The sequence below is a fragment of the Vombatus ursinus genome, unplaced genomic scaffold (genome assembly GCF_900497805.2).
Source record: "Vombatus ursinus unplaced genomic scaffold, bare-nosed wombat genome assembly UNPS02009975.1, whole genome shotgun sequence".
Classification (NCBI taxonomy): domain Eukaryota; kingdom Metazoa; phylum Chordata; class Mammalia; order Diprotodontia; family Vombatidae; genus Vombatus; species Vombatus ursinus.
The window spans coordinates 7,690,075-7,707,560 of NW_020949753.1; the positions used below are offsets into that span (position 1 = coordinate 7,690,075).

The 17,486-nt window shown below is 37.8% G+C and overlaps 1 protein-coding gene across 5 annotated transcripts in view; it reads right to left on the bottom strand.

The window, feature by feature from the left end:
• WDFY3 (WD repeat and FYVE domain containing 3) overlaps positions 1-17,486 on the bottom strand; it is a 296,048-nt gene that overhangs the window by 172,081 nt on the left and 106,481 nt on the right. For all 5 annotated transcript variants that reach the window (XM_027853427.1, XM_027853425.1, XM_027853426.1 and 2 more), the window contains exons 9-10: positions 8,013-8,477; positions 7,190-7,291 (exon numbers count right to left, since the gene is read on the bottom strand). In XM_027853427.1, coding sequence (XP_027709228.1) covers positions 7,190-7,291; positions 8,013-8,477 — 567 coding nt within the window. The remainder of the gene's footprint in view (positions 1-7,189; positions 7,292-8,012; positions 8,478-17,486) is intronic.

The window sequence follows — 17,486 nt, forward strand, 5'->3', positions numbered from 1 at the left end:
AGACATCTTAAACCCAGTATGTCCAAAATGGAACTTGTTATCGTTCCCTAAACCCAACCTCTCCTATCTTCCCTATTACTGTAGAAGGTAACACCAAGAAGAGCACATGTCTGGGAAATGAATTCTGGATGTTTCCAGATTTTGTTTTTTTGCCCTGGCTCTTTGTGACAGACCTTTTCCCTGTACTGTAACAACCGTACAACTGTAACAACTAGAAGACTGATTGAAAAGAGAGAAGCCAAGGTCAACCTGACCAAAGCTGGTCACTTTTGTAGCTATACTAACAGATTTTTCTTCATATAAATGTGGAATCTGAGAAGACTCAGTATAAAACCTATTTAAAATTTATGATGCTACCTAATATTAATTTAATTATGTATGAATTATTCATTACATACTTACAACTCAACTAAATGTTAGGGCTAGAGAAGTGATACAATCTCAAAGGCAGTGATTTGCAATGGTACTTCATTTAATCCATTTTGAGAAATTTCTAGAAATAATTAGAAAAGTTCCTGCTTATTTTTATAACACTTGTATAAAACAATTTCAAATGCCTTTAAAAAGGAGTCCCTTTCAGTTATAAAATTCTATGATTCTCTAAATATTGACATCATTTGCAAAACAAAATTTTAAGTTAATTCAGAAATTTTGCCAAGAAAGAAAAAAAAATCCAAAGAACTTGAAAGCCTAGAGGTGGAAGTGTATTCACGTGATCACCCTGCAAAAAGAGCTCAGTTAGTACCAATATATTTTACATACATTGAAAACAATCAGTTTCAAAAACAAAAAGGTTATGAATTTACTTATAAAGATGACATGGTAACAGAATGATAAAACTGAAATACTAAATATAGTTCTTCAGTACCTGCATTCCTTCTTACTAAAGGGTTATGAGCAATTCTGATCTCTATAATTACAGATGCAAAACTTGGGAAGGATTTAAAGGAAAGCTACAATAATGTTTTAAAATGATTATAGGAGAGTATTCTTAATGACGGGCTATTAGCTTGGTAGGTATTTAGCCCAGACAAAGGAAAGGCTGAATACACATTTCAGAAACATTCAGTCATATAGAAGAGGGTACTAATAGCTTTTTTGGATGATTATCACATCTCTTTACTTGGTCCTAACCTCACTCCTGACCTCCAGTCACATCTCCAAAGGCCTCTTAGACATCTCAAAGTAGATGTCCCCATAGACATCTTAAACCAACACGTTCAAAACTGAACTCATTTTCCTGCTTCCTCTTAAATTTCAGCTCAAATTCCACCTTTAGCAAGAAGCCTATCCTGATACTCCTTAATGTTAGTGCTTTCCCTCTGCTGATTATTTCCAATTTATCTTAGTTGTCTGCTCGTGCCATCTCCCCCGTTAGATTCCTCAAGGGCAGGAGCTATTTTGCTGCCATTGTGTCTTCAGTGCTTAGCCCAGTACTTGGCACATAGGAAGTGCTTAACAAACGATTAATGACAACTTCTGGTTCTGAACTAGGTTTTAACTTGCTCAATTATCTTACTAACTTTATATTGATTTGTCTTTTTCCTATAAATCCAAAAGACACAACAGAAGAAAGGAGAAGAGCAAGAAAGCTAATACTTTAAGAAGAAAAATTCTTTGAGGAATAAGCGAGAGTTCACAAGCACAACTACTCATGAGTAGATTCTGCTGTTGTTATGAACTTAATAAACAAAAAAAAAGAGGGTGGGGAGGGCGTGGGCCCAAATACAAAACAGAACAAAAGAAGACTGTATATGAAACTATGAATTTCTTTTCTATACAATTTGCCTTTTTTTTTTTTTAGGCATTTGGGGTTAAGTGACTTGCCCAGGGTCACACAGCTAGTAAGGGTCAAGTGTTTTGTCTGAGGCCGGATTTGAACTCAGGTCCTCCTGACTTCAGGGCTGGTGCTCTATCCACTGTGCCACCTAGCTGCCCCTCAATTTGCTTTTTTTAAAAAGCTAATAATAAATTAAATGTCACAGCTTGTTAACCTGTTTGTGTCTTTTTAACTTTCTTCTATTTTCTGTTGCACTTTTAAAAATCTTTAAATGGTCTTCCTTTTTCTTCTTCTTTTTCAGTCTCATCATCACTAATCGCCCTTCTTCCCCCATGACTCTCACTTCTGAATTAAAAATATTTAACAAAAAAAAAAAAGAATTCTTGTTAATAAACATAGCTAAAACAAATCCCTGCTAAGGCCGTGTCCGAAAAGAGTATGTCTCACTTCCCACTCCGAATCCATGATAAACACGCTGCTCAACTTCGAGTGCAGAATGAGAGGGTGCATCTTTCTTATAAGAGTTCTGGTTTTTCTTTCCTTTTTCCAGGGGTGTAAGGGAATAGGAAAACATACTTCATCATGCAGAACGTTTGGTTAGAGTGCTAGAAGATGTTTTTCTCTAAAATGTCTTTGTCTCTGCATCTACTGTCTCCTAGGGTCTACTCCTCTTAACTCTGTATCAGTTTCTACTTCCCAGGATTCTCTGAAATAACCACCTTCATGGTTTTTTAGTGTAATAATATTCCATTAGAGCCATACACTATCATTCATTTTGTATTTCCTGTTTAAGTGGCGCCTTTTAGCTCCCAGCTCTTCGATTTGTTTTTTTTGTTTGTTTCCTTTTTAATCGCCCCTTTAGGTTAAGGAAGGTTGTCTTGCTGAGCTGCATATACTCCCTCCCTGGTATTATCCTCCCTCTTAACCCTCACCCCGGCCCCAAATTCTCTGTGTGTGTCTTTATGTGTGTGAATGTACAGTTATCCCTTCAACACTGTGACGTTCCCTCTCCCAGTTTCGATACACTGTGGGTTGGCATAAGATATGAAATGGCAATTTGGAGGGAGTTTTCTGGAAGCCACATATGACATATGAAGGCCAGCAGATGAGACAGAAAAAGTTTAGAAATTCAGAAATGCATAAAATATGTGTATAGCATTATATAATATCAACATATTTTATCTTTTAATACCATAATAATTCAGACTCTCTGGTACGAAAGGAGGGCCAAAAAATTTTACTCAGATTTTCAAATCACGGAGGCACTGCTTACCCCCCACGATATGGTAAGGATAACTGTTTACAACTCTGCTTCCACAATTCAAATAAGAGTGAGGGTAATCCAAGGCCTGTTCTCCCAAACCCTTTATCCATATTTGTATAGTTTTTTTTTTAAATCACACACCTCAATTACAAAAAAGAGTAAATTCTTTCTTCTTTCAACAATTGTATATTCCTTTCATCATCCTTTTCTTTCCCTTCCTAAAACACACAACCAGAACGAATCAATTTCCTGGATCTCTATTTTTTTTATTAAATCATTTCCTTCCCTTCATAAATATTAATGAAGACATAAAGGTTCTGAAGGGAAATTAGCTTTTTTTCCTCCCCAAATTAGAATGTTAGCCCTTTAACCGTACACAGCCCCTTCCAACTGTATGTACATGTGAACACACAGACACAGACACATAGATACACACACACACTTCCAGGTATCTCCAAAGTTTTTTTTTTTCATTTTCAAAGTTTCTACTCAGCTCTGTTCTTGTCAGTGAGAATGCTTAAAAGTTCTTTTCTCTGTTTCATTAAAGGTCCTTCTTCTCCTTGTAAGTTTGGCAGTATCAGTTTTTCTTGCCTGTACACCCACATCTTTTGTCTTTTTGGCATACTTTGTTTCAAGATCTCCTGTTTTACAGTTGAAGCCATCATGTGCACATTCCTGACAGGTTTCTTAGCACCTGAATTTTTGCATTCTAGCTGCTTTTAGTGGAAGCTCTGAATTTTAGCTATGACACTGCCAGGACTTTTCCTTTTGGGGTTTTCTTTCAGGGGATGATCACCGAACTCTATGTTTTCACTCTTCTCGCTGCTTCTAATAGATCTGGGCAGGTTTCATTTATGATTTCTTAAAATAGAGCATCCAGACTTTTTTAAACCACATTTTTACTGAATTCAATGATTTTAAAAATATCTCCCCTTGATCTATTTTACAGGTCAGTTATTTTTGGAAACAGATACTTTATATGTTTCAAAATCTTTTTATTTTGTTCTTTTTTTTTTTTGTCTGGTCATGAAGTCATTGATTTCTGTTTGGTCTACTCTATTTTTCAGAGAGTTCATTACTTGGCTAAGATTTACTACTTTCTGCTCTAGTTGTTTATTCTAATAGTTCCTCTAGAATTTTATCTCATGTATGATATCTCGCTTCATTTCTTAGAAGTATTCATATGGTCCTGCTGAAAGATCTTTTTTTTTTCCCCTTTGATTCTCTATTTACAGTTATTAGAAGTTACTCTTTCCTTCTAGGTTAGATTTTGGGGTATCTCTTGATCTATTACAATTCTTTTTTTTTTTTGATGAGGCAATCAGGGTTAAGTGACTTGCCCAGGGTCACACAGCTGGTAAGTGTCAAGTGTCTGAGGCTGGATTTGAACTCAGGTTCTCCTGACTCCAAGGCCAGAGCTCTATCCACTGTGCCACCGAGCTGCTCCTACAGTTCTTCGTAGTAGCTGGTGTCTTCTTCCATTTACTCTCCAGCCTTCATTCAGGAATTAGGGCTTTGTGTCAGGATGAGAATCTTTCCTGTGATGTACTTTTGAGGCAGCAGTCAGCCTGTCTAGTTCCAATGTGGATCACTTGGGTTCTTGCAGTAACCTCCTTGGATCCTTGAGGTCCAAAGCCCTGGGTCTTAAGCGGCCATTACGGCATGACAGCACACACAGAGTGCTAAGGATTTCACAGGTCTTGGGTGTGGAATGTTGATACCGAGCCACCTGTGGGACTATGCCGGATCCTGTCATACCCAAGTTCCACATTGTGCCAAGAACTCTGAGCCTATTTTGTGGGAGTCTTTCTCCATCTTTGGCTCCGGATAAAGTGCTTTGCTGGTTACCAGTGTCCACGTCCAATCTGTCATTTCCTTCCACCCTGTTTGCTTGAGCAGGCGCTGGCTTCCTAGCTGATCTCTCTTCTTATTGCCCTTGGGTCTCTGAATGACTTGAGGCCCTTCTGGTGTTGAAGAAGTCACTCAATATCTCTCTGGATTTCCTGATCACTATTCAGCCTCGTGCTGTTTTTCAGTCTTTGTTGGTTTGCTTGCCTCTGTCCAGGTAAATAGTCTTCCATGTAGTCTGCTCTAGGATTGTTTCTGAAAATCCTAGTGATTAGAATCAAAAGAGAGGCCACTGATCTTCATGGGAAAAACCGACAACACATATGTGTGCGTGAGCTTGCACATCAATGTGTGTGTATGTCTCTCTACAGGGAGCAATCATCTATGCTGAGATAAGAAAAACGACATCTGAAAAACTGAAATTAGCACAGCTGTTGACAAAGCACAATGCAAACATGTCATCTATTGACCTAGATGATGTCTGAGACACCTTTCTGCTTTGTTTACGAGTCTGTGGTAGGAATATCTGTAGGGACTGGGCCTGTGATTAAACTGCTATAAGAACTCCTGATGAGGTAACCCCTTCTACCAAAGATTATGGTATTCAGCAAGTTCCCTAGTCTGACCTAGAGCATCGACAGGTATGACGACATGACCAATGTGGGTCAGAGGCAGGATTAGATCCTAGGTCTCCGGCTCTGAGGCTGGCTCTCTAGCCACTATACAATAATGATGAAAAAAAGACAAGTTGGACACGGCACTACTTGCCTAACAATTCTAACCACCAGGAAGCTGAGGCTGGTGGAGCTCTTGAGCTTAGGAGTTTTGACTTTGCAATGGGCAATGCCAATGAAGTATCCTTACTAAGTTTGGTACCATGGGGAAAAGTGGGGGGGGGGAGGGAAAGAAGGAGGAAGAGAAGCAGGGTTGAGCAGCACGAGTAGGGGAGAAACAGGTTGTCTAAGGAGGGCTGAAGCAGCTCAGGATGGAAACTGAGCGGCTCAAAGCTGCCATGCAGATATGAGTAGAACCTGCACTCCGAGCTGGGACAAGCTAGGCAAATCTAGTCTTTAAAAAAAAAACAAAACCAACAATAACAACAACCCAGCAATAAAAAGGCAGTAAGTTTTCAGAAAATAATCTCTCTGAATTCCAGTGTTTTCCCTCCTTTAATGGTATAGCATTTATCCTGTACATAGTTTACTTGGTAACATTTGCATGTTGTATCCCCGATTAGATTGTAAGTTACCTGAGGGCAGGAATTGTCTTTTGCCCCTTTTTGGATTCTCTGTGCTCAGCACAGTGCCTGGCACATAATAAGTGCTTAATAAAGGTTTATTAAAATTGAATTTAAAATAGCAAAATATTAGAAGATAAATAAAAGACAACAAGAAAAAGAAATAAAAATAACTACTCTTTACATAATAGTCACTACTGAATGTTTTCCAAAATGCAACAAAAACTTTTAAATAGTTAATTTGGCTTATTTGAAAAATCCAGTAGAGAGGAGCTAGCCACCACTAAGAATAACACCGTGAACCATCAGATCCAGGAAGTTCATGACAAACAGACAAACATAAAAAGATGTCCTTCATCCTGGAAAGGCCATAGCACCCAAGACTGAAACGTGAGAAAAACTGGTCAAGAAGTAAAAAGCAAATCTAAATGTTATTTTACTCTTCTGATCTAGAACCCATTTTGGTGGTGGCAAAACAGGCTTTGTTATGATCTGTAATTCCCTTGACTACGCAAAGAAATACGAGCCAAAGAAAGAACCTTCAACTTGAGGGCTGTATAAGAAGAAAAAAGCTATCAAGAAAGGAGTAAAAGGGTGAAGGATGAAGAAAGTAAATGCAAATGCTAATGACAGCAACAAAGTGAAATGCAAATTGAGAACGAAAGGATTAAAGGGTATTGCAGTGATTTGGTCCATAAAAATAGTATGAATTTTTCACTAGAGCATCAATAAACATGTAAAATCTTTTTAAAAAAATGATGTATAACAAATATTTGAGAAATGACATAATGGCTTGTCTGTTAAATCTTAAATGTAAGCCAAAAATAAGGAGAATCATACTTTATACATAACAATCACACACTGTATTCTTTAGTAGTAGTATTTTTGATGAGAGTAAATTTTTTAACTAACGCAATAATTCTAAACGTGAAAATTATCAAGTTTTGTCGATAGAGGACAGTACCATTAGTTAACCAATAATTATTCTTTAAGCATTCAAGAGATCAAAATCATCAGAGCTAAAACTCCCAAAGCATCTTGATAACAGTTTCCTCATTACCTGCGTTTGTGTTTGATCCTTGAAGTAGAATTGTCAAGGTCTCCATAACCAGCAAAGCAAGTTGCTTCTGGTCTTCCACAGAGCTATTGTTTTTTGAATCCCCTTTAAAAAAAAAAAAGTTTTGATCATTTAATTTGGATAAACGGCAGGCTTACTTCCACCCCACTCTTCCTAAATTTTGGTTTTGGCATTTCTATTTACAGTGTAATTACTGGCTACTTTCAAATATAATTATTATTGATGCTAAAATGCTAAAACAAAAACCACTCTAAAAAACACAGAAACTAAATATTCAAAATTGACCAGTAGGCTCAAAGTCAAAATTCTGCACAACAGGTGCCCTTAAATGTGACAGGGAGGTATGATAGGGCTATTTCCTGAAACACATTAAATGCTGCTTCCAGAAAAAATAAAAATGTACAAAGTTGAATAAACCATCATGTCCAAAAAGGTGAAAAAGAAATTAGTAATTAATAGAAATAAGTGCAAATTTTGATAGGTAACTCCAATCATATACAATTGTAATCAGATTCAGATTTATATACCAAAACATGAAAAATTTTAAGTTAAAGACATTGACCTTAAATATAGAGGAACTGTATTTTTTTTTAATCCTTAACACATCTACTACACAATCTCATACTTTCCTACGCCATTTTTACATAAGGGAACAAATAGGAAAGCAAGCAGCTCCTTGGAAATTTCCCTCAAGGCTGTTATAATTTAGTGATGCTAGCAAGTCATTCAAGTTGAAGAAAAACCTGCTGCCTGCACCTGTACTTATCAATCAAGAAATGAGAACACAGAAAATACAATACTTTACCTTGCTCATTCAGAGTCTGAGGGTCCTTCAAGAAGGCAGCATATTTATGCAAGAGGTTTACCATTACCTCCAGAAGGCCCACCTCCCTGAACACATCCTTAAATATGTAGTCATGTCGTGTGAACTTAAGAAGAGTTTTTGTGGCAATGATGCTACATTGGTAAGAAGAGCTGGATTTTAAGAGAATGCTGACACTGATAAGCTCTTTACAAGGGATATAATTTAAACTGAAAACGACAAACTCTAGCATCTCAAAGTATTTGGTCTGCACTTCTGGAAGCCTAGAAATCTTCTCTGCAAACTGGGACAACGTGTGCTGCGGCTCCAAGATAAAATAGTTTGCATTGTCAGCTATGTAGATATTTGTGATGGCATCAAGGATGATTTGGGGAAGATAGCTTGTTTTTGCTTTTAAAAATGCATTCTGTAGGACAGCAAACGCTTGGATGTTTCTCACACTGTGACCTGTGAAAAACAATAAAGAACATGTTATTTCTTCTATCAGAATAAGTTTGATATTTTAAATAATGACAAAAGTCATTTTTAGCTCCTGGCACATTGCTCTATAAACAGTAGGTACTTAGAATTTTTTTTTAAATCAAGAGTTATTTATGTTAACAATAAACATTTCTTCCAAAAATTGTATTCTACCAGGTCACATGATCAAGACTAGACATTTTCTCTGATCCTAACAATTGCCCAACTTCTACAAAATACAAATCATGTACAAGAGTTGAAGCAATTTCATTTGTCTCCCCAGTTTCAAATGCTAAGAACTCCAACAAGGTAAAAACCTAATGAATCAACGAAATAATCCCTAACCTCTAATGTGCTCACTCAGTATACCCCTCTCCTATCACCCGCTATCCCATAACAGAAAGGCTCCACAAGCCAACTCATGGGCTTGCAACAGAACTCAATTCTACACACAGACATCTCTCTTCCCAGTGCTGTGGAGGCCCCCAAATCAGAAGCTTGCTGAGGCCACTAAAGTATCACAAACTGCCCCACTCAGCAGCACCTGGTGCAACAAAAGAGCTCTGCTTGAGAATGGAGGAAAAGGGGGAAAAGGGGGAAAGATATGTATGGAAGCCTGAGGAAAAGAGTCATTCATCTAGGGCCACAGAAGTACTCAGGGTGGAGACCAAGATGCTCAGAAATCTCATAAATGTGAGAATGGCTCCTTTCCACTAAATTCCACATTTTGCCTAGCTCAGATACTTGCCAGCCTTTTATTATTTTGATAAAACACTCTTATCCAAACTTCTACTGATTCTTTCCTAAGAGTACAGGGGAAAAAATCCTAACCTGGGCCTATATAATTTTTTTTTTGCATAAAGAATTTTGTACCTGACATGACCATTATGCGGCATTATTTTTTTTACTTCATCATACCTCCCAATTTTTCTAAGTGACATACCTGTTCAAAGGACATTTTCAAAATTTTTGATTAACCCTTACTCCTCAGAGGGTGATTTAAAGATCATTTTCCAAGTAATATCCTCTACCATCACAGCTGAGTGAATAAGTTGGGTTTCATAACTAACAAAATATTGATTGATCATTTTCTCCTGGTCTTAATCTATTAAATATCACTTTTATGTTTTTCCAACTCTTTTTCAGCTCTTTTAAAAGATTTTATAATTATCTTTTTTTTTTTGCAATGAAGATCTATCTATTCCTAATATTAAGAGGCCATGGTATGTTTCAATACCCATAACTTCATAATACTTGTTGAACATATCAACCTCCATTTTTTCAAGTAGTTATTACATAAAAGTCATATTTAGTAAAATAATAAATAATACTAAAATGCTACAATGAAGCCATAATTCTATGCAATTAATATGCAGCAAATAAAACAGACAAATCAATGTCATTACCTATTACTCTGTGAATTACAACAGGTTGATAATGAAAGAAAATACCAAGGGGAAAAAAGAAAAAGCACGTGCAAAAAATTCCAAAAACTATTCCCTAATGTGCAGGACTTTGGGGGAACAAGATTTCATGTGTATCCTAGGCATAGTGGGGAGGTAGACGATGTTGTACTGGATGACAATCACAGCAGCCCTTACGTTTTTCTAATTTGCTACTGGCTCATTTTGTTCTTGATCCTCCAGGTAGGTTCTAAGGAAATCAAAAAGCTTGTTCTGATATTTCCTCAAAGTAATAGAAATGTACAATCTCTATCATTCAATTAACCAATTAGCTCTGTGTCCTCATCCCAATTCATAAATTAGAGAAACCTTTTTTTCCCCTAAGCTTTTTGCTTCTTTCACTCTCTACCTCCTCTCACATATTCTTCTATTTCTCTCAGACTCTTCATGGACAACAGTTAACTCCTTCAATCTAAATCTTTCATAGGATGATAGTTAAATAAACAAAGTAAAATCATCTCTTTTTAATCTTTTTTCTTTAAGAAATGGCCATTTAAACTTCATTCTCTTATAATACTTCATCCCTTCTTCCATCACAGTTAACTGACAATTCTCCAAGACACTTCTCCCTTTTATAGGTGCAGTAATAATATTTATATTCAGTAAGAGGGGCTATGGAAGCTGCTATTACCTTTAAATAAAAAAAGGAAATCATTCCAAATGGAGATTTTTCTTCTCATCAGTTTCTAAGTATAAACTGGTAAATATAAAGGTAATTAAATAATTAAAGCCTTAGATCACTGATAGTTTCTAGACCTGCCCTGTTCATACCTAGAATTCACTCCTCCACTCAACTAAAGTTGCTTCTGATTTAATGACTTTTTAATTAATTGTCAGTGGACTCTTCTCAGTTCTTATTCATCTTGACCTTGCATTTGACACTGTTCACTACTGCCTCCACCTGGATATACTCTCCTCACTGTGGTATTGTAAAATTATCTCCTGTTTTTGCCCTACCATTTTGACCACTTTAATCTCAGTTGCTGGATCATCCTTAACTCTTTCCTCAAACCTCAGTACTGGGCCCTCATCTTTCTCCACATACTCTTTCAATGATGTCATGGGCTCAACAACTACCTTTATGCACCTCTCACATCTACATATACAGGCCTAGTCTTTCTCCAGAGCTTAAATCCCAGAACATCAGCTGTCTATTGGACATTATCACCTGTATGTCCTGTAAGCATCTTAAAAGCAACATGATGAAAACTAGAACTCATGTTTTTCCCCAAGGCCTCATCTTTTTCTGAATAGTCTAGTTCTATTAAGAACACCACCATACTTCCAATCAACCAGTTTCATAACCTTGCCATTTTTTTCCACTCTTCACTCTCCCTCATCCCTCATACGTATCATAGACATCAAATCCATATTATCGCTTGGCTCTGCCTCCTTCTCACCACTCAACCACAACCCTAGTTTAGGTTCTTTTCACCTCTTACAGGACTATGAGAATGGCCTTCAAATTTGAAGATCAGATGGTCTCCCTACCTCCAGGTTGCCTCCACTCTAATCCATCTTCCACACAGTCCCTGAAATGATGGTCCTAGAGTGTAGGTCTATGATCTAGGACCTAGACCACAGATCTGACCATGTGATCCTACTGCTAAAGGAACTCCCACGGATGGCTTCCTCTTGTCTCTAGGATCAAATTAGAACTCTTCTGCCGTCAGTTAAAGCCCTTCATAATATACCTCGAGCCTAACTTTGTAGCTTTTTAATATATTATCCCCTAATTCCCACAGTATGCCTTCCAGTCAAATAGGCTAACTAGATCCCTTTCAAAATGTCACTTCCTCTCCAGTCTCCGTGCCTTTGGTCAATCAATTCCAATTCCTGACATGCATTCTCTTCTTAGTTCTGCTTCTTACAATCCCTAGCACCCTTCAATGCTCATCTTAAAGTTCCCCCTCCAAGAAGAAATCTATTATGAGAGAAGAAATCTATGCTCCCCTCCCCCCCAAAAATTGCTTTATATTTTGTATATGTTTTGAATTTGCCTATTTGGGTACAAGTTTTCTATGGTCAATAAAATATAAGCTCCTTAAAGACAGGGATGCTTTCACTTCTATCTTTGTATCTCTAGCACCTAGCTCAGAGCCTAACATATAACATGCAATAAAATGCTTATTGCATGAAAAGGAAGTTTTCTAGACAAAATATAAATGTTTCTTTTCCATAAGATCAGAAACAGTAATAAAGGAATATAGGTGTGTCAAGAGACTTATATAGCAAGAGCTTCTCCCAGCCAACTCCTCAGTCAAAAAGAATTAAGTAAGTACTTATTAAGTACTTCTCTTCTCCCATCCTCCTTCTCCATACCTTCTAGGCACGAACAAGGCATGTCTAGAAACTATCAGGGGTCTAAGGCTTTAAGTATTTATTTAAGTACTAATCACTGGAGATACTAAGAAAAGGTCACACATAGTCCTTACCCTCAAGGAACTGACATTCAAATAGGGAAGTTAACATGCAAATAACTATGCAAACATAAGATATACATTGTGTAAATGGCAGATAATCTCAAAGAGAAGGGGTAGGGAATGGGAAAGAGGGGGACCAGAAAAGGCAATCTGCAGAAAGCAGGATTTGAGCTGAGTGTTGAAAGAAGCCAGGAAATTCAGTAGGCAGAAGTGAAGAGGGAATGCATTTTAAGCATAAGGACAGTGGAGCATTTTATATTCGATCTTTGACATAATAAGGAAACAACGCAGTTTATTGAGTTGGAGGGATGGGGGAAACCTTGAAATGATTAGATAGCGGAAAAGACAATGAGTTCTATTTTGTGCTGGTTGAGTTAGAGATACCTATGAGAAATCCAAAAGGCAATAAGTCAAATTTAGCTATCAGTCACGAGAGAGACTATGGCTGGATACATACGAATCTGGGAATCATCTGCACAGAGATGATAATTGAACCAATGGGAGATGATATCAGCAAGCAAAACAGTAAAGAAAGATGTTAGAAAAATCTGAAACAAAAATCTACTACAGGAGTGTGTGAAGGAAAGCCTTCATGACGCTTCTCACGAGAAGCAGGCATACCGCACCCTAGTGGCGCATGCACATTGGTACAGAAGCAGAGTCAACTTTTAAATGGTTGGTAAAATCCATATTCCTGCCATTTGTGTTGGGATTGGACCAGTTCATTTGGATTTCACTCTTTCTGAACTGCCCGTCCCATGTTCCTACTTGTCATGTCAATCCCTCCCGGTCATGCAGCCCATGTTCAAAAATGGCGGCTATCTCTACCCTCAGGGTATGTCAGTTAATATTCAATAAGCTTATTAAGCAAGCACATTGGAAAAAAGCCTTTGCCCCGTCCTTGACCCTGACGGGTTGCAACCAGGCTAGCCTCCAGGACTCTTTCTTAAGGAATTAGTTGTTTTGCAGAATGTTTGGGGCATTCTCTGACTGGTTGAGGGACAATCCGAAAGATCTTGGAAGTCCTCCTCAACTCCCGTGTTCTTCTGTGGAAACCTAACTTCGAAAACCTTTCCCACAAAAGAGAAAAGGCTAAGCCAGTGAATAAGGAAATCATGAAGATGAGAGAGGAAGGATAATAGAGGGGGCAATCTGCTGAAAAAGATGAGAGGGAATGGGATCAAGCACATGTGGAAGAGTCTGCTTTGGCAGAGAGAAGAACCTCCCAGAGATAGTAACGAATGAGAGAAGGTTCTAAGGAGGAGGGGAGAAGAGAGCAAAACATCTCATCCTCTCACCTCTCCATCGTCACCAAGAAAGGAAGAAAAACAAAACTCTTGTTAAAAACACATATGGTCAAGCTAAACAAATCTGCCCACTGGCCATGTCTGAATAGACATACAAAAAAAAAATTATTGAGCACCTACTATGTGCCAGGCACTGTATTAAGTGCTAGGGGTAAAAAAGAGCCAAAAGACAATTCTTGACCTCAAGAAGCTTATAATCTAAAATATATCTCAATCTGCATTCTGCTGAGTCCATCAGAAGGTCAGTAACTTGTCATCATGAGTCCTCTAGAATCCTGGTTGGTCACTATGCTGATCAGAGTTCCTAACTCTTCTAAAGTTGTTTATCTTTACAATACTGTTGTTACTTTACAAACCTTCTCCTGCTCTGCTCACTTAAGATCAATTCATACAAGTCTCCTCAAGTTTCTCTGAAACTCTCTCCTCCATAATTTCTTTCTACACATCAGTATTCAATCATATTCATATACTATAACTGCCTTTATGGCCATTAGAACAAACTGTTCTAATCCACCCTGTCTTCTAGGAGAAATCTTCACGTGCTCGGGGTAGACACCGCCTTGTTCAGCCATTCCCCAATTAATGGTAACCACCTGATTTCCAATTCTTTGCTACCACAAAAAAAGCTACCATAAACATTTTTGAACATACGTCTCCTGTTCCTCTTTCTTCGCTCTCTTTGGCAGTATAGAACAAGTAATAATTTCACTACAAGTAATTACGGGCAGCATCAGGCCTAGAGTCAGAATGACCTAAGTTCAAATCCAGCCTCAGACACTTATTAGCTGGGCAAGTCACTTAACCCTGTTTTCCTCAGTTTCCTCATCTGTAAAATGAGCTGGAGAAGGAAATAATAAACCACTCCAGTATCTTTGCCAAAAAGACCCAAAATAGGGTCACAGACAGTTGGACACAACTGAAACAAATGAACAATACAAATTTACAATAAGGAGAGTTCTCTTGGATAAGGTTTAGTATATCTCATTTTAAGAAATCAATTTTCTTCATAAATCTTTCTTCCATAGCTCATTTCTTTTAGCATGTTTTCCTCTATTCCTTATTTGTTTATAAGTTCATTTTTTTAGTTTTGAGAGAAATTATTTTCTATTATATTAATAACTCATTATTAATTTGGATCCAGGCTTTTTACTTCCTCATTCAGGGACCAGCCCCTATAGGTGAGCCAGCCAGTCTTTGAAGGGTATGACTGACAGGGTAGATTGCCCAATGCTAGGGGTATATGCTCTGTGACACAGGGCAGTACCACATTCAACTAGGAGACCTTACTTCCACTTCAAGTGTAAACAGAATCTAATCTAGGTGAATTCTTGCCCTCAAGGAATAAGCCCATATCCTTGCACCCCTCCACTGTTTAGTGTGACCCAGCTCATGAAGGAGAAAACAACCAGACTGGTTTGGGTGGAGATGGATTTCCTGTCCAGATGGCTGGAGGCAGCTGAGTCTCAGGACACAGCCAGGTTCTCAGCAGGAAGAGCTGAAGACTATTAGCCCATCTCCTCATTCACTGTTCACCAATCAGGGTTGATTTCACCTGTCAGGGGGACCCTTTTTTCCAAAGGTATTTAGAGCACTGTCTTCACGGTTTTGTCTTTGGTTACTGAGAGAAACACTGACCCTCAATTTATTGACTATTAGCCAGCCAAATTAATCTACTGAATATTAATTACCCAGAAATTCTATCTCCCTGGCTTTTCCTTTATCACAGATCCTCCCTCTCCTGCCCCGCCCCCACCTCACCCCAATCCCTTCTAGGAATTTCGGTTGGACTTTTTGCTCAGGCTGTGTTTTTCTTTGAGGCTTTGCTTTCGGATGTTTTGAAGTCACTGCTTCTGGTTTTTGTCTTGAGCGTCCCTGTCACCATAAAAGGGTGGAGTTCTTTTTTTGGTTTGCTCTTTTTTCCTTCTTATTTCATGCCTCTGAATTTGAAGTTAGGGCCATGCTTGGCACACTTCAGGGAAGAATGCTTTGATAAACCCTTTGTCTTCCTGGGTCCTTCCGTGGCTTTCTAGGGGTGTTATGTGTTGTATTAATCCAGGATCTCAGAGACAGCCCAAGCTAGATACCTGCGAGCTTTCAGTGTTCTCAAAGTAGTCTGATCCCAGCCACGGGAATCTGCCAGTGTTCTTTACCGGGCCCTCTGACGATGCCATTCCTTTACTCGGGAAGTGCTAGTGGTTCCCTCTTGCCTCTAAGAAAAATTCCAAACCCCACTGCGATATTTAAACTCTTCTACAAACTGGTCCAGGCGGCCTTGTTAAGCTAATTACACACTACTCTCCTTCATACACTATATTCCAGCCACACTAGTCTACTTGCTATCACTGATGATAGGGAATTGTTTTTTGTCTTTGTATCCCCAGTACTTATCAGTGCCTGGTCCAGAAATACTTGTTGAATGAATGAAAGACAGTAACTACTATTCATAAAATGACAACCATGTGCCGGAACAGCTACAAAGTCCAGAATTAGATTTCCTTAAGAACAGGGTTTAAAATCATAGGGAATGTTCATAACAGGTTACTGGAAAGTCGAACAAATTTTTTTAAATTTTTTTAAAATTAATTTATTTTAATTTATCAACAATCACTTCCATAAGTCTTTGAGTTTTAAATTTTTCTCCCCCTCTCTCCCCTCCTCCAGACAGCACACAATCTGATACAGACTACACATATACATTCCTATTGAACATATTTTCACATTAGTGATGTTGTAAGGAAGAATTAGAACCAATAGGAGGAACCAGAACAAAGAGAAAACAAAACAAAACAGAAGAAAAAAAATATCAAATAGTATGCTTCAATCTGCATTCAAACTCCACAGTTCTTTCTTTGGATGTGTATAGCATTTTCCAACATGAGACCTTTGGAGATGGCTTAGATCCTTGCATTGCTGAAAAGGGCTAAGTCTACCAACGTTAGTCATTGCACAACGTGGATGTTACTGTGTACAATGTCAAACATTTTTTTTTAAATTTAACCTTTTATGTCCAGAGAAACTATCATTCCCTATGTAATATTATGAACTAGCTGATTAGCTCAGTCTATAATCTGTCTCCAGCCTACTTTTTAGTTTTACTGCACATTATTTTCATTCATACACTTTATATTCTACCCAAACTGCCCTATTTGCTATTACCTTTAGATGATATTATATATGCTGTCTTCTTGCCTTTGGATATACTGTTTCCCCATACTTGTAATGTACTCCCTCACCAACTCTGCTTCTTTATTAAAAATAAATTTTATTGCTATCTTTTGTTTTACAAAGCCTAAAATTCCTCTTTACCTCCTTGCTCTGAGAGCCTTCCCTTATAACAAAGAATTTTTAAAATAAAAATAAGACAAAAAAAGACAGCAAAACCAATCAACACATCCAAAAAATAATCTAATATATTCAGTGTTTCACACCCATGAAGCCCCCTCCCAAATCTATGTAGATAAAGATGTAGGAGTAAGTGTTTTCTCATAGCACTTCTGTGGAGTCAACCTTATTCTTTGTAATTTTGCAACATTCATTTTGCAGGTTTTTTTTCATTGTCATTGATGTAGTCATGTGTACTGTTTTCTTGGCTCTGCTAACTTTACTTTGCATCAGTATATGTAGATGTATCAATGCTTCCCTGTATTCATCATATATTCAAGTACCATAATTTGTCTAGCCATTTACTAATCCATGGAGCTTTATTTTCTTTCCAGTTCTTTGCTACTACAAAAAGTGCTGCCATAAGTATTTCGGGGTGTGTGTGTGTGTGTGTGTGTGTGTGTGTGTGTGTGTGTGTGTGTG